At 39.3% G+C, this 25,293-nt stretch overlaps 1 protein-coding gene across 2 annotated transcripts in view; it reads left to right on the top strand.

Moving 5' to 3' along the window:
• The window catches only part of cnksr2a (connector enhancer of kinase suppressor of Ras 2a), a 763,738-nt gene that overhangs the window by 697,791 nt on the left and 40,654 nt on the right, over nt 1-25,293 (top strand). The window contains exon 23 of one of the 2 annotated variants that reach the window (XM_039745566.1): nt 8,305-8,376. The exons of the other annotated variant lie outside the window; for it this stretch is intronic. Coding sequence (XP_039601500.1) covers nt 8,305-8,361 — 57 coding nt within the window. The 3' untranslated portion in view covers nt 8,362-8,376. Of the gene's footprint in view, nt 1-8,304; nt 8,377-25,293 lie in introns of those variants that run through there. 2 annotated transcript variants of the gene reach the window in all.

Below are 25,293 nucleotides of genomic sequence, written 5' to 3' on the forward strand. Positions count from 1 at the left end.
CAAAAAAACAAGCTTGAATTTTGCTTGTACTTTGTATCTCGACTTTACTAACTGAGTGGGTTTGAGAATTTTATGTTGTATTATTTCGACAATTTAGAATGTGAAAGAGAAGCAGAAAAAAACACTAATTGCAACCTTAGTGAAACAAACAACAGAGTGTAATTGCAGACTGCAGAACCTATGGGGTTAGTCATGTAACACCCCATCATCATGAAATGCCCTCAACATCAATCATGAAGTGCCCATCGCATGCCCTGTTACACTAAGATTAGGGTTGTGGGAAGATTATCTGACTTGATAGGCATTTCATGACGTTGTGGGCATTACCTGATCTACATCATAGGTATTGCAGGCTGCAGTTAGACCTTCTTGAAACAAACAGTGTCTTTCAAGTAAAATAATTAATAGTCCATTTTAGGACAACTTATATAAACACAGCCACACAAGTTATTATAGTTAATAGTCCTAGGAGAATTTAATTTTATAACACTCTGACAACAGCAGCTGAGAAAAAGAAAATGTTAAGTCTTATCATTAAACAAGACCTGGCAAAGGCTAACTGTTGAAGACTGAAATGATCCCCGTATCCTAATCAAGTGATGCTGTGCTCTGTTTACCTTGGAAAGTGGATGTCGGAGCTGGGAATGACGTCACACCCAAGTTGATCAAGTTCTACTAAAACATTCAGAAAAACAATATGGATGTGTCCAGGAAAACCTTTGTTATGCTTGTTCCACAGGAATAAATAGCAGTTGATAACATTGTGTTACATGGTATTTTGCATATCCGTACCTCACAGCAATAGGAGTTGGACAGTACTGTGTGTACAACTGATTTAAGGAGACACAAACAGACAGAAGTGCTCATCTTTATATATATATTACACTACCGTGTCTGTTTGTTTGTCTGTCCAGGATTTTAAATCACCTGTAGCTCGCAAACCATTTGAACTATTGACCTAACATTTGGTACACATATACCATACTACCATCCACTTTCGTTGTGTTGATTGACCTCCAAGGTTATTCCTCTTTTTATTTTTATTTTATTTTATTGTAGAATCAACTCTCGGTAGCATGGCGGCCGTGTGGCGTATGCCAACATGCGCCATTCTCATCCCTACCACCTTCGGCATCACTTCCCCTACCTCTTCATATGTTAAATCATTCTTGAGGCAGATTGAAGACTTATAAAAGATTTAAAAAGCCCCTTCAAATATTTGGGGAAATATCACTTTACCACTACTTCATTTTCAGAAATGAGAGCCGAATCCTAACCAATAAAAAATATTTTTTTTGGTGTGCTGTATTGAATGATTTCTGTTTATCTTTACTCTAAAGTTTACACCATAGGCATCATTTCAGTGTGATTAAATTTTTTTATGGTACTATGGAAATATCTATGCAAGTGAAGAAAATGCTGACTTTGACCAATATATGCAAAAAAAACAATAACAGAAAATATAAAACCTATACACCAAGTATGGAAAAATATTTACTCTATTGTATACTATAAGTGATAACATGTCCTTATACTATAGTTATTGTTATGATCTGCACAAGATCAAGAAGGAGACAGTCGACCAGGAAAAATGATATAAAACAAAAAACCCAACTAGAATGCATTCTTTGGAAGGGCCTTTTATCTTCTAGTCTGAGAAGCAGGGAACTGAAGAAGGCTGCCCACAATCAAGAAGGCGGTGAAAGCACCAGAAGAAAGCAGGCACAGCGAAGTCCTAAGTCAGGCAGTAGTCAAAAAAAAAAAAATAAATAAAAGGAAGAATATAACTCATTTAGTTTATCTGGTTCCTGAAAATTGTACAAATACTAGCTGACTTGTTGTGTGTTCTTACCTACAAGATATAGTGGTAGTCACACTCGTGCCAGACAGTGAGGCGGAGCACACAGAGTACATTGACCACCTGCATCTCTGTCTCGTCTGGGGACTGCAATGTCTCAGACCAGATTTCCCTGCAGAGAATGGTGAGAGCAGCTGAGAAAATCATTGGAACATCTCTCCATGTCATAGAGGAACTCCACAGAAAACTCAATGCGTTGGTCATTTTCTGTTGTTTAATCTTGTTTTTCTAATCGTTATTGTAGTTATTATTCTTGTTTATTTTTGTGATCTATTCTTGCACTTATTCAGGCCGGGTGAGGCTGTTTTGTTCTTCTGTGGTGTGACTTTAAATGGAAAACAAGGTTAACCCTAACCCTTAACCTTAACTTAGGAGCTAGGCTGCAGCTTGGTTCTCTTCAATGAGACACAAACTCCCCTGAACAGGAGGAAAAGTTTGCCGATTAGTTTTATGATTTCTATTGGCTTAAGTTTTAACAGTTAAGCATAAAGCATATTGCAAACTATTTTTGTCACTATTTTTTGCAGCGCAGTAGCACCCCTATCACAGAGAAAAATTAGATTTTTAGGTGAAATGCACAAAACTTTGCAGGTCGGTTTCAATCAAGTGTTTTCTGTGCTGAGACCTGTGACATTCATTACTGTTTCTATTCTATTCTATTCATTCTATTTCTTTATTACTCTCAAGCATGCCAAACAGAACTTTTTCTTTCTAACTTTGCTTTTTTTAAAAAAAAACAAAAAAACAACACATACTACAAAATTGGTCTGGTACACCAGGGAATGTACCACACAAAACCTCAACAGATATTGTTTTAGGAGATTTTGATCTTCCAGCTGTACCTGTAATCTGAATAATCTGAACATGCCCACCAGCCACATTAGCACAATAGAGGAACGGGTTGATGCTCTTGTGATCCCAGTCTGCAACTATATAACATCATACATTAAGAATGAGCACTTAGGAAATTAAAGGAATGTGTGTGTGTAACATTGCTGTTCATCAAAAATGCGTTCATCCACAATACCTTGAACTAGGCCATTCTCATTCTTGGTGTTAGTGGTAAAACAGTAATAGGCTGCATTTAACAATGGGGATTTGTAGTAGAGTATAAGCAGTTGCTTAAAAGACCATTGTTTAAATAAGGAACCACATGTTTTCCTTAAAATGTTTGTTCAACAGATGCTGTCTGTTGTAATATCAATGATTCCTGTAGACAATCTGTTATGATTTACATGTGTTAATGTATTGCTGTTTTTGTAATTTTTTGTGCAATTGTGTTATTTTTATGTATTTTCTATTTTGATTATTGTTGTACAGTCTCTTTAATTTTACTCATCTTCCATGTTTTTTGTGGGTGGAGCCCCAAAAGGCAGGACCACCATGATGTCACGACTCCTAAGTCCTCCCACTGGCTACATAAGTAAGCTAAGAATACTCAGGTGTAGGAAATCATTTGTTTACGATGGCATTCATGAGTACTGCTATTTAATGTAATTGGATTTTCTGATTATTCTTGCTCTTAAAGATTCTCATTTTTTTTTATTTCATTTTGGGGACTTTGTTTGCCTAGGATTGCCTTTTGAAGCAAATCCTTGTACCTCTGTTTGCTCTGTTTAGCTTTTTTTTTTTTGTATTTTTATATTTTCGCTCAATAAATTCTTGATTTATAAAGATTCTCCTTTTTCCTGTTTTAATAAAAATGGGTTTATGGTCTTCCCTCTTCTTGTGGGGCTTTTGTTAGATTTTCCTATATTACTAATTGTTTTTCAAGCTCCTTATTTTGGGGGTGTTTCAGCTAAAGCCAGCAGGTAGTATTAGGGGCCTGGCTGAGTTCCAGTTAGGAGTCTGGCCTACTCCCTTGCTTGTGTTTGGAAACCTCACACCCTTCTTTCCCTGGTGAAGTCTCCACATTATAACAATATCCACTTTCAGCCTGAACTGGATAAGTGACAATGAATAAATGAAGTAAATGTCATTGTTTTTCTCAAGCTGCATGGTTTCAGCTCAAACTTGCTTCCCACTTTACAGATGATAAATTGTCAAACCATAAATTTGCATGAACAGACCCATATTGGGCACAAGGCAAGGATCAAGTATGTTTGGTAAGATGGTCCATTGTGCTATTAATGTGTATTTTCAAACATTTTTTTTTAAATTTGTGGTCATATGACCAGCCATTTTTCTGTTTGATTACTATGCATTGCTGGCTGTGCTCATTCATATCAATACTGAGTAAACAATGAATATAATAAAGACAATTTTGGTAAATGGATGGAACCTGGAAAAATAGTCCACAGGCTAGTGGAGAACATGAAGATAAGACATGGACACATGGATGTTGTCCGTGCCAGCAATTGAACTGAAGACCCCTGAAGCTGTGAGACAGCAGCATGGACTAATGGACCATTCTGTGTTCAGTGCTTTAGAGTTGAGTTCTTTGATAAAGGCAGTATGAAAGATGAGTGTGTCACTGTAAGTCTTAATGACCTGTTTTTGTTTTATATACATTACATTTACATGCTCTATAGTTATAGATTTTATGAAGTGAATTGCTTTGTAAAGCAAAGAAAGTTATCTATGGTTACATTTTCCCTACAAGGTTTTTTGGGAGTTTTTCCTTGTCTTCTCAGAGAGTCAAGGCTGGGGGGCTGTCAAGAGGCAGGGCCTGTTAAAGCCCATTGCAGCACTTCCTGTGTGATTTTGGGCTATACAAAAATAAACTGTATTGTATTGCATTGTAATATTTCAATTAAAAACATTGTTAATTCAATTCCTGCCTTTTCCAAGAAAGTACTCAGTCCCCTTTAATTCATCCTTCAGCTATATGATTTATTTCAGGTTGCTGGGCTCTCTATGCATTTGGCACCTGTTGTTTTTATGGCTGCTATTTGACTTCTAAAGTAGCGTGTCAGCAGCCTAGTACATGTATGGATTCCACAGAGACAATGTAACAATTCACCGTAAAATTCATGGCAATCAGTCACTAGCTACATTTTGGTAGCTTTGAGTTATGCTGGTCTGAAATGCTTTGCTTCAGACCACATTCATTTGCAACCGTTATATTGGGAACAAAGTAGCAGAGACTTCGCAGGAGCATCCTCAGAGCAGGGACTTTTGCCGTATCACACTGACTTGGTTATACATGACGCAAATCCCTTCAGCTCAGTGCAAAAACGTAAAAGTTACATAAGATGGCAATTTCAAGCTAACTCAGAGCTTTTTGAGGGGCTCAGAACCTATCCTGGCAGCACTGAGTACAAGACAGAACACACTCATACAAAGGACTCCTTTTGTAAAATGCTGCACTCTGTTTTCTTGTTTTCTTATATATTTAGAGAATAGCAAATATACAAACACTCTATTTAAAATTTGCTGGTTTTTACTGTTCAAAGTAAACTTATATGCCAAATGTCAAAGGCATATGTCATATCCAATTCTTATGGCAAACACCTTGCTTATAGTGTCACACACGTGCGTTTAGGAGCAGCTAAAGGACCTGGGGAACTGTAATAACACACCAGACCAGGGGGTGGCAGAGCGTGCTGACTGTCTCTCTCAGTTTCTTGTAAACCATTCCCAAGAAATCTCACCAGGTTCCGGCACCTCTGATGATGTCACTTCCGCCAGTGCCTCTGATGACGTCACTCCCGGTTCCGGACTAGATGACATCATTTCCTTCCCCAGCCCTTAAAACCACCATCTTACCTCCAAATAATCAGTTCTGTTTTGGACTCAGTCTTATGAACATCTCTATTCAAATATTTCAAAAACTTTTGCAGCTAGGAGATAATATACGGGTGGCTGCCCCAAACCTTTACGATGTCTGGAGACTCATTCTTATTACAGTGGCGTAGTCGGCAGGATGGTGGTTCCCAAAAGAAAACGGGACAGGACCAAATAATTAATCAGGTGAGAAAGTACTGGGGCCGAATTTTCTGGTGCGGAGTTCGTTCGGGGGTCAGGAGTGACTTGGTGCAGGCTCTGCTTCCTAAATATGAAACCGGGCTAGTATTTTCTCAAAGGAAGAATATGGATGAGATTTACAGATGTGCGCTGGTTCCTATGAAGGAAATGAAGGGGGCTCATTATGTTCTCTCGCAGGAGAGCTGGGCCACCCACTGGGGTTAAGATCCCTGATAAATATGGGCTTTCCTCAGGCCAGCAGGCAAGGATCTTAAAAAACTGGGAGTTAGATCCAGAGCGATCTACCCGGGAGCAGGCAGAAGCTCTCTGGGAACAAATATACCATTGGCTAAGGCCGTTTGAGCTGACAGCATTTCTCCTGGCCTGGGGAGATTTCGACAACATGGAGGAGCTCATAAAGCTCCTGGAAAATCCTAAATCAGCCTCACAATCTGAGGGAGCAGAACAGTCCTCTAGTGGAATCCGTGAGGATTACGTCACACAAACTAGGTCTCTTTCATATAAACCGGAGCCTGTTCTAAAGTTCTAAGTCCTTGGGGCAGACAAACTGCTGGTGGACGAGGAGGGATGTGGGTGGCCAGGGAGAGGCGGTTTATGTGCACTTTTCAACCCACTAATGCTAACACATACAGGAGTGGTAATAGGTAATGGATATAAAGTAAAGTAGAAGCGGTCCTCAATACTGGTGGTAACATTTCCATTGTTGCTCGCTGATATGTACTACCGCTAAAGTGGATAATAACAACAGAAACAGAATTACCTGTGTACATGGAGAAACCTGTAAATATAAAACCGCCCGATGTTTCATTAGCTATGGAGGATCGCTGAACAAAATTACCACCTTTCGCAGGCGAGACTGGTCAAATAATAAAAGCGGTGTAGCAATTACTACTCCCGAGAAAACCTTGGGCCTAGCTATAGACAGGGATGACTCGACTACAGCTGGCTGAGAGAGATGCGGAAGGCCAAGAGGCAGACGGGGAGATTCCTGGGCTGTCGCAGATGGACACGTCATCAACCGTGCCTCGACGAGTCGAGAACAATCCCCGCCCCTTGAGGTCAGACCGGACCCTCTCTCTGAAATACACTTTCAGTTCAGAGAAACGCAGCTTCTTTCATAAGGAAGCAGTAGAATGATGACTCCCTGAAACAAGCCTCTACGGGGTTTTCACCTTTTGAATTATTATATGGAGGACAACCTTGGGAATTATTGGATATTTTGAAAGAAGGATGGGAAAGAGAGGCCCTTCCCTCTACCAATATATTGGAATATATCGCGCAGTTATGCGATCGATTAGAAAAAATTAGACCTGTTCTAAAAAGTCACTTAGAAAAAGCACAAGCAGCACAGGCCCGTTATTATAATCGTGGTACGACCCTTGGAGAATTCCAACCGGGAGATCATGTCATGGTCTTAGTTCCTACCTCACACTCCAAATTACTTGCCCACTGTTAAGTACCTTATGAAATTAAGGAGAGGAAAGGACTCATCGATTATTTGGTGAAACAACCCAATCGTTGACCGAGCAAGTGGATCTATCATGTAAACTTGCTGAAGCTCTGGAAGGAAAGGGATTCTGATCCCACTTCTACTCAGTCCAGCTCATTCTTTGCTCACACCATCAACCTTAATTTCGGCACAGAGTTAAACTCTAACCAGAGACGCGAACTGGAAGCAGCTATCCTGTCCATACCAGAGGTGGTGAGTGAAAAACCTGGAAGGACCTCTCTGATTGCACATGACATAGTGACAGCGTCCGGGGAGTTGGAGGTTTTGCAATGACTTCCGCCGGCTTAATCAAGTATCCCAATTTAATGCTTATCCAATGCTCCGAGTGGATGACCTCCTCGAGAGGCTTGGCCAAGCTAAGTTTTTGACCACACTTGACATGATGAAGGGGTACTGGCAAATTCCTTTAACAGACTTTACGAAGTTTAAGACTGCGTTGTGTACCCCTAGTGGACACTGGCAGTATCGTATCCTTCCATTCGGGTTACACTGGGCACCTGCAACTTTTCAGCATCTGGTGAATAGAGTACTCCACCTCCATAATGCGTACAGTGCTGCCTATCTGGATGACATCGTCATCTATTCCAGCACATGGAAGGGCCATGTGCAGCAGGTCATTGCGGTGTTATGGACGCTAGGAAAAGCCAGGCTTCGAATTAATCCAAAGAAATGTTTCTTCGGATTGAAGGAAGCTAAATATTTGGGCTATCTGATGGGTCAGGGTACCGTCAAAGCACACTGTTCAAACATAGAAGCCATAATACGATGCCCCCATCCATGAACCAAGCGGCAGGTCCTAGCCTTTCTCGGACTAGCCGGGTAGTACTGCCGGTTTGTACCCCGGTTTTCAGAGAGAGTGGTGCCCTTGACTGACTTAACAAAGAAGAGGGCTCCTAACAATGTGGTTTGGGATGATACAAAGGAGGCTGCATCTAGTGACTTAAAACAGGCTCTTACGTCTATGCCAATTTTAAAAGCTCCTGATTTCTCTGTTCCTTTCATTCTCCAGACCGACGCTTCGGACACATGTCTCGGTGCCGTGTTGAGCCAAATGTCGATGGTGTAGAACACCCCATCTTATACCTCAGCTGGATACTGTTGGATCAGGAGACCAGGTATGCGGCAGTGGAGCGGAAAGCGCATGTGATTAAATGGGCGATTACACAATTGAGGTACTACCTCTTTGGTCGGGAATTTACTCTTGTGATGGATCATGCACCCTTACAGTGGATGGCCCTACATAAAGAGTCGAATCCTCGGGTCACCAGGTGGTTTCTTGAACCGTTTAAGTATTCACTTATTCATCGTAAGGGCTCTCTTCACTCCAAAGCTGAGGCCCTTTCTCGTTCCCACGACCTCTCGGTGCAGGTCGCCCAACCCGGTGGGTGTTGGCTAAGGGGGGAGGCCTTGTCACACACATGCATTTAGGTGACAGCTAAAGGGCCTGGGGAACTGTAATACTACACCAGACCAGGGGGTGGCAGAGTGTGCTGACTGTCTCTCTCAGTTTCTTGCAGACCATTCCCGGGAAATCTCACCATGTTCTGGCACCTCTGATGATGTCACTTCCGGCTCCGGTGCCTCTGATGATGTCACTTCCAGCTCCAGCACCTCTGATGACGTCACTTCCAGTCCTGAGCTAGATGACATCATTTCCTACCCCAGCCCTTAAAACCACCATCTTACCTCCAAATAATCAATTCTGTTTTGGACTCAGTCTTGTGAATATCTCTGTTCAAATATTTCAAAAACTTTTGCAGCTAGGAAATAACATATGGGTAGCTGCCCCAAACCTTTATGATGTCTGGAGACTCATTCTTATTACAATACTCATTTACTAATTATCCAATTTATATAGCAACTGTACAACTTAAATGGAACATTTTAAACATGTGGGGAATATGTTCTAAATAAATTTCATGTCTCAGATGTAGATGTTAAATGTGGTGTTTAAATGCTTATGCTAGTTCCTAGTTGTTAAACATCAGAGCTAATTTTAAGGAAATTCCCATGCACAAAAATTACTCAGAAAAGTATACGGCAAGTACATGGAACATGTTCAATCAATAAACTTCAGGTTAAATGTTATGCTGATTATTCATGTATATTACTTATGTCCATTTTCTTCAGCATCAGTATCAACTATTTCCTTCAGAAGGCGTTCCACCAGTAGACTGTAACTGCAGTCCACGATCCCTATGATGTCACTCAAGTCACCCCTACTGTATGTCACTTGTGAAACACTCACTTAGTGGAATCATTCAAGACATGGCCATTCCATGATTGCACCTGTGTAATGTCCATTGTAACACCCTTATACATTTATCAAGCAGATTTTTTTTTTAATATAGGAAAAAAAAAGTAAAGAATTAGTAAAATGTAATTACAACACATTCATCAACATCTTAATGTACAACTCATGCTGGTCTTTCTTATGTATTCAATACATTGATCTCTTTAATGTTTATTTACATGGCAAATTAATTAGAACTTGTTACAATATAAGGCACTTTAAAAATGCATTTCTCTTATATTTTTTCTAAAGGACAGAGTTACTTATCTCAGGGTTGTTGATATTATAGATCTGATTTTTTTTTCTTCTCACGGAATGTTCAGTGTCATCTTTGTTATGTTTTTCATTTTCTTCAACAGCATTTTGTTTCTCAATGGGCAACATCATTTTGGGTTGCAGTTGCTAAGACATGGGTTCTGTTTGCTAGGTCACAAGGAAGTCAGACTCATGCTACTTAAGGCAGTGTTGCAACAGGATCCTTTTCCAAGACTGTGGATAAGCTCTAACAGACTTTGCTTAGTTTTGAAAACACTCCTGGTATTTGATTTCTGGCCAGGGTTTCTTACTTTCTTACATTATACTCACCCTTATTCTCTTTGTTTCTAATTTTCATTTACATTCATCTCCCAGTTTTTAAAATCAGCATTTTCCTACTATTTGCAGAGTAGATTCACATGACATATAGACATGCAATCTACAAATAAAAGCCACCCCACCTTGAATTTCAGAACAGTATCATGGAGATGAGCCTCTTTTCATGACCACACAGACTTCTGTGCAGGAAAGCAGAAGCCGCTGGCTCATTTGCTGTGGTGGTGCTAATGCTGCCTTCAACAGTCACTCTGGTCTGCTAGCAAAAGCTTAATGTAAGAACCAATGTGGTTTAGAATAGAGATTCTCAAGATATTAAAAAAACAAACAAACAAAAAGTACATCTGTAACCTTTAAGTTGAGTGCCTTATTTTTTTTCAAGTATGTATGTGTGTGTATTGTGTGTTTGCTTTTTAAAATAATGCTGAACATAAAGATTTTTGTTATTTATCATTAAAAACAAGACATAATGGCAATGTAAGTAAAAAATGTTAATCATATAAGTAAATGCATTTTTATTTTTCTATATTTCATATTATTAAATTAAAGAAAAAGGAAAGCAATGATCAGTATATAATGGAATTCCCTTTTAGGATAAGAATTCTAACAAATATGTGGGTAGATTTGAGCAAAAGTGTACCACTGGGATTATCTGAGCAAAGCTTTTAAAGAATGTTAGATAAATACACAGTAGATTTGATCATAAAGGGGCATCCATTCTAGACACAGAAGAAAAAAGAAGAATCTGCGGCATGACTATTATTTTTTGTTATTATTTATACTTTAATTTATTATTTGTAGTTTAATATACGTTTATTATTGAGGCTAACAGATAAAGAATGAAATAATCTGACATAAATGCGATATTATTTTCATTTAAACTTCTAGTCTAATCTATCCTCTTTACCCCCACAACTGTAAGTGCCAACACAACAACAGACTTCAGAGCCATAACTCCTGGCCAAATTGGAAACTAAGGTTAAAGCTATCGTATATAATAATGTACTACCTTAATTTAACACTATAAAATGTCAAAAAAAGTTCAGAAGCAATGTTTCTATTACCAAACAATGAACTCTGTGAGCTGGAATGTCAAAGGTCTCAATCATGAATTAAAGAGGAAGAAAATATTCTCTCACCTAACAGGTCTAAACACCAAGATAGTATTTTTACAGGAGTCCCACTTATTAAGCAAGGATCAGTTTTGGTTGCAAAGAGATTAGAATGGTGAAATATTCAACTCCAACTATACAAAGAAAACTAGAGGGGTGGGAATCGTAATACATAGAACAATTTTATTTGTAGTATCTGACCCTGAAGGGCGATATGAAATGGTGATGAGTAATTTACTTACAGGTAAAATTCTGTTACAACGAACTGCCAGGGACCTAAAAAATATTTCACTGAAATGAAAATTTCATAGTAATGAGATTCTGTATTTGTCACTATAGTGCTTTCTTTAACTTGCCTCCAGGCATTTGCAATCATTTCAGTAGCTTCTTTCACATTAATTTTAACCTCCTCCTGTCTACTAAGTTATGCTGACGAAAATTTTTATCAACATTTCCTTGCGATAATACACTTTCTGGGTGTAAATGATGCCCAAATCCAATGGTTGAAGCAGTACTGTGCAATTGGGTGGGAGGAATTCAAAGCGAACTTTATCTAAATGTGGAAGCATGTTGTGGGCACAGTTATCAATTTAGAAGCCAAATCATCCTTTTCTTCTTCTTAATATTGTGAGGTTTCTGAACTTTTGGGATCCCTACCCACTCCCCCACCCAATGGGAACCACAAGCTGAAGTGCGTCCCGAAGCACGATTGCTGCATCTGTGGATGATTGTTTGTTCGTTGCTGAAGCAGGGCAACCGTAGGCTCTCAGCACTGCAGTGAAGTGCCACAGAAGCAAATCCTAAAAGATCGTGGTTATGCTATAAGTTCCTGTCTTGCACCCCAAAACACAAGACCGAGTCTGTTTACTTTAGCAAAACCAGCTTTATTCAGCTTGAAACAGGAACGGCAGGGTTATTTATTTTAGCGTGATCTACCACTCTCCTATACACAGATGCAGCAGTCAGGCAGGGTTGTGGCTAGGTTAATGGCCAAGTAATACTGTTCCCTGCATTTACAAGAAAAAAAATTACAATGTTTCTGTTTGGGGATCTTTGTGCACAACTGAGCTGCAAACACAGAACTAACTGCACTGTGGATGATTGATTCAGGCATTTCAAGGTCTTTTGGGAAATTCGTTGTAATGAAAGTAGCTGCTGAATGTATTTCATAATAACAAGATTTCTATAGACTCGTATCATATAGGGAAACTGTCAGGACCATAAAAATACTTCGTTGTAATGAAAATTTTATTGTAAAGATATTTGTTGTAATGGAATTTTACCTATAATTATAAAGTGATTCTGATAAATATCTACACACCCAATGTGGATGATAGAGACTTAATCCAAAACCTTTATGCATCCATTCCTAATGTGAATGTCCTAATGTGTTGTAAATCCTGACCTGAATGGGTCTCCAGTTACAGGGGCAATAGCACATAACCCTACAAAAACAATTACACAGTGTGAAGAAAACACAGAAACAATGTTGAAGGGTTGGGGCATCCATCCCCATATACTGTAAACACTGATTTCCAAAAACAAACGGTCAGTCATGAAATATCAAGCACAGACAGAAATACAGTGAAGCACAGACATTTTATGGAGTGGGAATAGAAATGGAATGGAATGCTGGGAAAGGAGGCGTTGAGGTTCTTAGGATGTAGTGATGTCATCATTGGGGAACTGGAGGGGATGAAGGAACCTGGAAGTGGCTTGGACTGCTGGCTAGAGATTTCGGACCAAATTCATGGCGGTGTTTTCTTGTCTTTCCTGTTGAAACAGAGAGAGTGCTTAGTACACTGTCATTGTCCCCTGTCTTGTGGTTTTGCGCTGCTTGTCGGGTCCTTTAGCTGCTCCCTAATCACTTGTGCGTGACAACAGTTGTAATTGATCATAACTTATCAGACCATAGAAATTTCTAAACCTAAACATAAAAGCATATTCCTTCTTCTCACCAGGACATTATTGTTACTTAAGAATTGATTATTTCTTTATAGATAACATTTTTTGCCCATGATCAAAGCTTTTAAGTACAATGCTATTTTTATCTCTGACCAGACCCTTCTGATTATGGAGCTCAATTAGTAGCTCATGAGAACTGTACAGAATTTGTATTGAAGCAAATTGATTTTTTTAGAGACACATACACTCTCAGAGGTCTCTGCAGAAATACTATGGGAAACTCTGAAGGCATTTTTAAGAGGACAGATTATTTCATATCTGTCCCACAAATAAAATCAGAAACCAAGAATATGTCAGAGTTAATCAGTGAAATAACCAGAATAGATCAAGAACATGCCAGATCTCCAAATGAGACACTTTATAGGAAAAGACAGGCTTTGCAATCAGAACTCAACCTCTTAACAACAAAAGAAATGGAAGAACTAATTTTTAAATTGTGACATCATTACTATGAACATGAAGAAAAGTCTTATAAGATTTTAGCTCAACAAATCCACAGGCAGGAAGTTTGCAATACAATATCAGTAATTACCAACACAGAACAGAGATAAACCATTGACCATAAAAATATAATGCACACATTTAGATACTATTATATGTTCTTATATTCTACTCAGCTTAAATAAGACAAGACACAATCTAATGTGTTTTTGTTGCATTACAGATACCATAGCCAGATACTCTCAGTACAGAGGAATTGGATAAACCTCTGTCACTCTCAGAATTACTAGATGCTATTAACTCACTTCAGAATGGGAAGGCAGCAGGCCCTGATGGCTACCTTGCTGAATTTTATTACAAAAATGTCATTTAACTTAGCTCCCCTTTTATTAGCTACATTTTTAGAAGCCAGAGACAATAAAATTCTACCTCAAACTTTTTTGCCAAGCATTAATTATTCCTAAGAAAAATCATACAGACCACTCTTGCTTCTGAATAACAATGTTAAGATACTCTCCAAAGTTCTAGCTAGAAGGATTGAGAAAGTGCTTCCTTCGGTAATATCACAAGACCAAAGGCAGACACTTTGCTTCTTTTTTATCTTTTTTTTTTTTATATATATATATTTTTAGCTTTTTATCTTTGGATGCAAAAAAAACATTCAATATGATGGAACAGCACTACCTGTTCACAGCATTGTGCAAATTTGCATTTGGCCCAAATGTATATGCATGGATCAAACTACTATATACCAATCCAGAAGCTTCAGTTTGTATTAACAACATTACTTCAGACTATTACTTGGTACTAGACAAGGATACCCCCTGTCACCACTGCTATTTGCAATTATCATTGAACCATTGGCTGTTCATTTTCAAAATGCATCTGAGATAAAGGGGATTATCAGAGAAGGGCCTCAACAGAAAATATCACTATATGCAGATGATCTGCTACTGTATATATCAAACCACAAACAGAACTAGCAGAATATCAAAATATATCTGGACTCAAAATTAATTTGAATAAAACTGTACTTTTTCCAGTGAACTCTCTAGCACACATTAGATTGGACACCTTACCTTATATCATCATAGATCAGTTTAAATACTTAGGAGTAAATAGAAAGCTCTTTTTTAACAAACTTTTGTTCTCTGTATAGAATAACTTAAGCAGGACATGCATCGATGGTCTACTATCCATCTCATGTTACCAGGGAGAATTAACACGGTCAAGATGAATATCCTTTCTAAGCTTCTTTTCTACTTCAAAGCATCCCAATATACTGAACATTATCAAATTAGATTAGAAATCAGATTCAATCATAACCTCATTTATTTGGAATTCACAACCTGCCTACATCCAAAAGACAACCATACAACGACTTAAAGCAGAAGGTAGCATGGCTTTACGCAACTTTCAATTTTATTACTGTGCGGTAAATATACAATCTATAAAAACATGGACATTGATTCAAATAGATGAACACACACAAGCTTGGTCCACAAAATAATATTATCCTGCTGTAATTTTTTATATTCTTTGTTTCCAGGTTAATACAAGTTATTGCCAATAATACTAACAACACAATTGTGCTTCATTCACTTAGAGTATGGAAGCAATATAGGAAGCACTTCAAGATAGGGAAGCTTTTATCTATTGCACTTATACACAATTACCACCTTTTTCCACCCTCTCAAACTTTCACAGTTTCTAATGCTTGGAAAACATAAAGGATTAAATCATTTAGAGATTTGCATATAGATAATGTCTTTGCATCCTATGAACAATTACACTCCAAATTTAGCTTCCCAACTCAATTTTTCTACTATGTCCAAATTAGAAACTTTGCTAAATGAAATCTGCCCAATTTTCCTCACCTTCCACCTATTTCTATTCCAGAAGAAATATTGATCAGTCTTGAAGACTCAGATAGCATTTCTATAATATATAACATTTTAAAATTCCTTCCTTTCAAAGATCCCAGAGTACAGTGGGCAAAGTATCTCTTACTCAATATTTCAGAAAAGGAATGAAAGGCAGCCATCCATATAACTCACTTTAGCTCCATATGCGTAAACCATTCAATTATTCAACTTAAAATCTATACTAATAAAAGCCAAAGCCCTCACTGACTGACTGACTGACTGACTGACTGACTGACTGACTCACTCACTCACTCACTCACTCACTCACTCACTCACTCACTCACTCACTCACTCACTCACTCACTGACTGACTGACTCATTTATCACTAATTCTCCAACTTCCCATGTAGGTAGAAGGCTGAAATTTGGCAGGCTCATTCCGTACAGCTTACTTACAAAAGTTGGGCAGGTTTCATTTCGAAATTCTACGTGTAACGGTCATAACTGGAACCTATTTCCGTTCATACACTGTAATAGACTGCAGCTCGATGGCCGTGGGAGGTGGAGTTACATCTCGTATCATCACGCCTCCCACGTAATCACGTGAACTGACTGTGAACGCAGTACGTAGAGAACAAGGAAGAGCTAAAAAGAGCGCTGAAGAAAGAACGCATTACACAATTGAGAAGGCAGCAAAAGAATATCAAGCGAGTGGCGCATTCAAGCATATTCATGAGTGCAGCTACTTCGGAAACAAAGCACGGTGTAATCCTAAAGTTTAAATTAAGTTTATAGACAGGCTGCCGCTGGGGTTTGTCATGCCCACGACAAATGCGATATTCGCGGGATGCAAGTTTAATGAGAAGACACGAGGTATAAACGAGACTTTGGATCACTTTGTAACGGAGTTAAAATTGCTGTAGTGAGAAACTTTTAAGTGCCGGATCTTAGCTAACATTAAATAAAGCCATGGACATCGCAAGATCACACAAGACAGAGGCTTACGTGAACTGACTGTGAACACAGTATGAGTGATCACTTTGATGAATCAAACCTGTTCAAAAAACGCATTACACAATTGAGAAGGTAGCAAAAGAATATGAAGCGAGTGACGCATGCAAGCATATTCATGAGTGCAGCTACTTCGGAAACAAAGCACGGTGTAATCCTAAAGTTTAAATTAAGTTTATAGACAGGCTGCCGCTGGCGTTTGTCATGCCCACGACAAATGCGATATTCGTGGGATACAAGTTTAATGAGAGGACGCAGGGTATAAATGAGAGTTTTGATCATTTTGTAACTAAGTTAAAATTGCTGGTGAAGGACTGTGCTTATGCAAATTCCAAGAGACTGTGTTTGTGGGGGGATTGACAGTTAAGGTGGGTGGGGGAGTCACATCATCATCTCCCCTCCCATTCACCTCATTTCATTCAATTCATTTCGCTCCGAGCTGAGCTCCGCACCTGACGCGGTCTTACCGTTCTTTTCCCTTAGTGTTTAGTCCTCTCTCCTTTACTGATTTATATAAAGGAGAGTTGAGATCGTCAGGGATAGAATAGTGTTTGGCACAAACTCAGCAAAAGTGCGAGAGAAACTTTTAAGTGCCAGGTCTGAGCTAACATTAAATAAAGCCGTGGACATCACAATCCGAGAGACTGTGTTTGTGGAGGGATTGACAGTTAAGGTGGGTGGGGGAGTCACGTCCTCATCTCCCGTCCCATTCACCTCATTTCATTCACTTCATTTCGATCCGAGCTGAGCTCCGCACCTCACGCGGTCTTGCCGTTCTTTTTCCTTAGTGTTTAGTCCTCTCTCGTTTACTGATTTATATAAAGGAGAGTAGAGATCCTAGAGACTTTTGATCACGTGAATGTGTCTGCAAAAAGTGGCGTCTCCTGCCCTGCAAAAATACTATAAAAGTCGAGCGGCCGGCGCACGGGCATAGCTATGCCAGCTTTTGAGACGCTGACTGCGCTTCTGCCTTAAGTCAAAGTGAGCACTTTTCATTTTTTTCATCCTCCCCCTGAGCTATAGCCCAGACAACTGCAAACACGGGATCCCTTTTCTAGACCGTGGCAAACTAATATTAAGGTGTTTCGCACTTTCTTTTGCACGTATACGATTGTGAAGTTGCGGAAGACACGCACAGGACCGACAGTGCCACCCTGGTTAAGTCTACACGAGACCCACCGTGACGGTCTCCAAAAGGCACTCATATCGTCAGAGAAGACATCTCTCTACACTATATAATATATTCCTTTTATCCCAAAACAAAGCCTTTCTCTCTTACCACTACAGAGGACATAAAACTTATTTTCTTTAATTGCTGGTAATGCCGGTAAGGCACATTACCACAGGCAGAAATTTGAACGTTCACATAAAAAATGTAATTTCTATACCACAGCCTTTGTGTAGCGCCTTTCAAAAGGGATCTACTACCAAGAGATGAACCATATACATTTTAGCTGCTGTTAATACTACTTACCTGTTGTGTTATACCGTCTTTAAAATGTAGTTTACCCGAAACCACTCCAGTAGTGCTCAATGTACCTGTACTTCTTAAAACGTTAATGTTTTACTGTTTAATAACTTATAGACTACATTTTATTTTTTTCCGTTGCACTCAGTAAGCAAAGCCAATGGGTAATTGGCGATATATATATATATATATATATATATATATATATATATATATATATATATATATATATATATACTTTGTGTGTATATATATATATATATATACAGTACTGTATATATATACACACACACCTATCTACATATATATACACACACATACAGTGGTACATATATATACACACACACACATATATATATATATGTGTATATATAATGTACATACATATATATATATATATATATATATATATATATATATATATATATATATATATATATATATATATATATTGTGGCAGTAGGGGGGCAGTAGTGCACCCTTGAACCCTCAGGTACAACTCCAGACACCAGGTAAAAGTCCACGACCTTTTTATTTTTTTCCCACAGTGCACCAAGCACCTTCCACACTACTCATAAACTCTTTAAACAAACCACTACTATTAAACTCTCCTCCTCGCCCAGACACTTTGCTCCTCCACCTCCCAGCACAGCTCAGTGTCTGGACTGAGGCACCGCCCCTTTATAGCCCCTGACCGAGGTGTTCCTGTCCCAGCAGTCCACAGTTCCTTATTCCTTCCGGGTCAGGGCAATCAGTCTTTACTTCACCCCGAGCACGCCATTCCTTCCCGCCACGTGACTGTGACGACTCCCGGTCATAGGGCACAACAGATCCCACAAGTCCCCCACAGCGACTCCTGGTGGCCCCCAAGGTATCCAGCAAGCCTGTGTATAAACACTACAAAGTACATAAGGCACTGCTGGACCTCGGGGCACGATCCTGCTGTCGGAGAGCTCCTCCTGTCGGCCTGGGGGTGCGGACGGGCCTGGGAAGCCGGCAGTCTTCCACAATATATATATATAAAATGTAGATAGGTGTGTATATATATATATATATATATATATATATATATATGTATATGTGTATATATGTGTACATATGTAGATATGTATATAGATATATGTATATATGTATGTAGATATATGTGTACACTCAAACCGATTATGACAGCTGACCCTGTCAGTTTAAAGCACAGAAACACCACTGAGCATGTCACATTTCACAATCGTGCAGTGACCTTCCAGCACTGTCATGCTCACCCCTTTCTGTGACAGTCAATAGCTGCCTGACGGAACTCATGTTGTACGAAGGGTTAAAAGGTACAGTGAGTTCGGCTACAATTCCTTTTTTTCTTTTTCCGTTCTGCAGTGGTAAATTTAAGGAAGGGGATACCCCCCCAGATGGGTTACAAACACACTGGCATGTGAAAGGCTGGGAAATACTGTTCTGTTTATGTACTTGAACTATTTGGTTGTCAGCTTTCATGCACACAGTGCTCACACCACTCTTTTACCACTAAAGCCAAAAATAAATGTGTTGTCAGAATGAGTTTCAGACTAGTTGGAGTGAGTCATTAGCCATGTCACATTATGTAATTGCCTTCATGAGAGTGCACCATTGACTGCCTTCGACTTGCTGATATTTTGTCAACAAAGGCTATGACTAAAAATCATTGGAAAAGTCATGTAATGTGATATTAGAACATTAGAACATTAGAACAATCTAGTCGAGAACAGGCCATTCAGCCCAACAAAGCTTGCCAGTCCTATCCACTTGTTTCCTCCAAGAAAACATCAAGTCGAGTTTTGAAAGTCCCTAACGTCTTACTGTCTGCCACACTACTTGGTAGCTTATTCCAAGTGTCTATCGTTCTTTGTGTAAAGAAAAACTTCCTAATGTTTGTGCGAAATTTACCCTTAACAAGTTTCCAACTGTGTCCCCGTGTTCTTGATGAACTCATTTTAAAATACAAGTCTCGATCCACTGTACTAATTCCCTTCATAATTTTAAACACTTCAATCATGTCACCTCTTAATCTTCTTTTGCTTAAACTGTAAAGGCTCAGCTCTTTTAATCTTTCCTCATAATTCAACCCCTGTAGACCTGGAATCAGCCTAGTCGCTCTTCTCTGGACCTTTTCTAGTGCTGCTATGTCCTTTTTGTAGCCTGGAGACCAAAACTGCACACAGTACTCAAGATGAGGCCTCACCAGTGCATTATAAAGGTTGAGCATAACCTCCTTGGACTTGTACTCCACAGATCGTGCTATATAACCTAACATTCTGTTAGCCTTCTTAATGGCTTCTGAACACTGTTGGGAAGTTGATAGCTTAGAGTCCACTATGACTCCTAAATCCTTCTCATAAGGTGTACTCTCGATTTTCGACCGCCCATTGTGTATTCAAACCTAATATTTTTACTTCCTATGTGTAATACTTTACATTTACTGACATTAAATTTCATCTGCCACAAATCTGCCCAAGCCTGTATGCTATCCAAGTCCTTCTGTAATGATATAACGGATTCCAAATTATCTGCTAATCCACCTATCTTGGTATCATCTGCAAACTTAACCAGCTTGTTACTTATATTCCTATCTAAATCATTTATATATATTAAAAATAGCAGCGGCCCTAGCACTGACCCCTGTGGAACACCACTCTTAACATCGGCCAGTTCTGATGAGGTTCCTCACACCATCACCCTCTGCTTCCTGTGTCTGAGCCAATTCTGCACCCATCTAAAAACATCACCCTGAACTCCCACTTCTTTTAACTTGATGCCCAACCTCTCATGTGGCACCTTATCAAATGCTTTCTGAAAGTCCAGATAAATAATATCATAAGCTCCACTTTGATCGTATCCTTTTGTTGCCTCCTCATAGAATTCCAACATGTTAGTAAAACACGACCTCCCCCTTCTGAACCCATGCTGACTGTTCAGAATAACTCCTGTCCTTGCCATGTGTTGCTCAATCTTATCCTTAATAATTCCTTCCATTAATTTTCCTGTGATGCTTGTTGCTTACTGGCCTATAGTTGCTTGGATCTGCCCTGTCACCCTTTTTATATAATGGGATGATATTTGCCATTTTCCAGTCCTTTGGAATCTCTCCAGTGCACAGTGACTTCCTAAAAATATGTGTCAAGGGTTTATATATGTACTCACTAGCCTCCTTAAGAACACGAGGATAAATATTATCTGGGCCTGGTGATTTGTTTGATTTCATCTTATTTAATCTGAGCAGCACTTCTCCCTCTACAATTTCCAAATCCCTCAGTACCTCCTTAGTAGTTGTTTACCTCTGGAGGTTATCCACTTGCTCACTTGTAAACACCTCAGAAAAATGTAAGTTTAGGGCATCTGCTATTTCATTGTCTGTATCTTTTAATTCCCTTTACTATTCCTGATGAACTTGACCTCCTCCTTAACTGTTCTTTTACTACTAAAATACTGAAAGAATCTCTTGGGGTCTTCTTTCTCCTTATCTGCTATATTCCTCTCCAACTGTCTTTTAGCCTCTCTGATATCCTTCTTAATGGTTGCCCTCATTTTCTCATACACGCTACTGTTCTCTTTGCAGTCATTAGTCTTATATGCCTTATACAGCAGTTTTTCCTTTGCAACTTCTTTTTAAATCTTTATTAATCCATCGTGGAGTTTTTTTTAGTTTCCTATTACTTCCAAATTTAGGTATGTATCTGTCCTGCATTACATGTAAAACATTTTTAAACCTGTTCCACTGCTCCTCGACTGTCTCCACATTTAAAAGCTTATCCCAGTCTATCCTACTTAGACTTTGTCGCATCTGCTCAAAATTAGCCCTACCAAAGTTCAACTTAACAATTTTAGTCTTTGCATCTGTACTCTTACAAAATACTGAGAATTGTATTACATTATGGTCACTTGACCCTAGTGGTTCAATCACCTCTACACCCTCAATTCTATCCTGATTATTACAGAATACTAAATCCAGATAGGCTTCACCCCGTGTTGGTGCTTTAACATGCTGTGTTAAAAAACAGTCACTGATTACTTCTAAAAACTCCTGCTCTTGTGCTCCTCCATCTGTAAGGTTATCCCAGTTAATATTTGGATAATTAAAGTCCCCCATGACTATAATATCCCCCTGTAAACTTGCCTTTTTGATATTACTAAAAAGATGTGTGTTGAAATTACTGTCTGAATTGGGTGGTCTATAACACACTCCTAAAATAAGACCTCTTTCCGTAATATTTTCCAGGTGAAGCCACATGTCCTCACTAAGATGGGGCTCATCATCCAACTGAAGAGGACTTACATTTAAACCCTGTTTGGCATAAACAGCGACCCCACCTCCTTTTCTGTTCTGTATATCCTTCCTAAAAAATGTGTATCCCTCTATGTTACACACATCCCCATCTTTGTTATATGGCTCTTAGGAAAGGGAAACAGGGGACAATATGGGTTTCAAGCCTACATAAATAACCAAACCTGATATAGTCCCATTACCGGGTACTGGGCCCAGAAGTCTGGAATTGCAGGGTGAACCTTAAGAACTCTAAGCTCACCATTACCCCCACAGAGAGTTAACCTGGGTATACCCCCAGACCTGGCTCTAGAGTTGCAGAGTTAGGGCAAACAAAACATCACCAGCTCAAATGGCTACTTAATTGTATGTAATTGCTGCCGTAGTACCCTGTCATAGACAGGCACTGCAGCTCTAATTACTTAATGGAGAGAAGACAGTAGCATGTGTGGGGTACAGCCTGGACACAGACAGGCAGACTTGTTGTTTCGCCACACACGTGTTTATTTACAGCTATTATAATACAAGTAAAGTGCACAAGCTGGAAGTCCTCCGGGTGTTCTTACTCCTCTTCCCCCCAGCACTTCCTGGTGTGGCGGAAGTGCTGAGGTCCTGGGCTCCCAAGGCACCGGGGCGCCCCCTGGTGGTGACCACGGGCCCCTACAGGGTTGGGCTTCCAAGCCCCCAACCCGTGGCCCCCAAAGCAACCAGGGTGGCGGCCCCCAGGTGATCCCAGATGGGCGCATGCCCACTTCCGGTCCCTCAAGGCGTCCCGGCCGTGTCATTGCCCCTGGCATCCTTGACACATGCCATTTGCAGGGTAAAGCATGTTCAAATATGAATTCAGAACATCATTTTAAGGGGATTTTTATTTTAGCCTATTTTATGGGCTCTGAGTGATTTCTAACACTATTTTTAAAGCTTATATTCAGGGAATTTTTTATTTTTTCTCCAGCCGTCTGGAGTTTTTTTGTTTTTTTTGTCCCCCCTGGCCATTGAACCTTACTTTTATTCAATGTTAATTAATGTTGATTTATTTTGTTTTCTTATTGTGTCTTTTATTTTTCTATTCTTTATTATGTAAAGCACTTTGAGCTACTGTTTGTATGAAAATGTGCTATATAAATAAATGTTGTTGTTGTTGTTGATAACCCAATCCAATTTTTTGGCTGTCAGGAGTTCTAAAGAGTTGATTACAGGTTTTTTAAAAGTCCTAGGACCCCCTGTCTTTTGCATCCCCCTGAATTCCGGACTGGCCTTTAACTTATGGCCATCCCAAAGGTTCACTGTAGCAAACTCATTCATCTTTGTGGCACCTGCATGGTACATAACGGACTGTTAAATAGTAAGTAGCAATCCCTGCTGAATTCACATTGTCTCGAGATTGACAAAATCTGGGAATGTTCATTAACTTTGCCAAACTCAGGGAAAAGCATTGGAGTTAGTAGGGAGGAGTAACTGAACTAACGGATTATAATGGCATAGTGGTCTTGTAAGTGTCAATGAGGGCTAAGGAGCATCTCCGAACTGGGCTGGACTGATCATTATGGTCAAAACTGTGACCTGAGCTGTGAGCCGTGCCTCCCTCAGATAAAGTGAAAAGAATTAAATATCAGAACGGTAAAATTTCTTTACACAGTGGCAGACAGGAAGCATGAACCCATTAAGATTTAATAGCATTTAACCATCTCTCTCAAACTGAAAAGTAGTTCATTTAAATTTTCCTGGTACTTTTGCTTATTCACTACCACTACTGTCAAATGCATAACACACATTCTTCACTCCTTCCTGTTTGCATCAACTGCACAGCACTCTGGGTAATATTAAAGGGACAGGCTCATATATTACACACAGGTGACATACAAGTCCATAAAAAAAGACATTACCTTTAAGACTTAAATAAGCTGACACATTTTCAGTTTCCTTGTGCGTTTTGTGTCTAAATGTACTCACAAGTATTCCATTAATTGTAGCGCACTACTCAAATCAGCGTTATTTATATACTCCTCCAGCCGTGGCCTTACAGCTCTGTGATGTCACACTGGTTGCACAAAGCATCATGGGGTAGAGGTAAAAGCCAACTGCATGGTGAATTTTCAGGAAAATATTTGGTAAACCCGGTCACTGGCAAATACCGCAAATTCACAGTAAAAAAATCTTTGGTGAATTGCAACAATCTTTCTTGGTTCTTTCTTGTCTGTTGGGTCTGTGATTTCCACATTTAACGTGACTCTATTCTTACACTACTACTGTTGTTTTACCTCTCCAGGGATGAAACTTATGAAATTTTATCAAGGAAATCAATATACAATGTTTATCCTGTAAAATCTTAAAACCTTTCAGAATAAAGTATGCTAAAGAGTCCCATCAGCCCAATAATAGATGTTTTTCAATAAGAACATTTATGATTGGACTGTAATGTGACCTTGTCATATTGTGTTTTTGTAGACTAATTGTGCAAATAGCCTGGAGTTACAGATAGAAATGTGCATTTGGTTGTAATGTATGCCTTGTGAGATCTCTATGCTATAACTATAACATTGCATTCAGTTGAAAATAATTGTTATTTGGACAGGAGTAGCACAGTGGTTAGCACTGCTGCTTCAAGGTTACAACCTTCTGCACCCAGTCATTACTAATGAGTAGTTTGCATGTTCTCCCTGTGTATATGTAGATTTCCTTCCAGGGTTTCCACTTTTGCTTCCATACCTCTTAAGACAAGCAGGTTAAAATGAACAGACCCGTGTGTAAGTGTGCCCTGTGATGGACTGGCACTCTGTCCAGTGCTCTCTGGATCCCCAACTGGATTAAACAGGTTTCAAATTTTTTTTATGTATGTACAGTATGTCTGTGTTTTCCCATTGTTATTCATGAATGTAAAGAAGATTAGCATTTGGCAATATTTGGAAATGGATCTTAAACAAAAGCCTGAGTGGAAAATGTTTCAGACATGCCAGCCTATTT

The sequence above is a fragment of the Polypterus senegalus genome, chromosome 2 (genome assembly GCF_016835505.1).
Source record: "Polypterus senegalus isolate Bchr_013 chromosome 2, ASM1683550v1, whole genome shotgun sequence".
NCBI lineage: Eukaryota > Metazoa > Chordata > Cladistia > Polypteriformes > Polypteridae > Polypterus > Polypterus senegalus.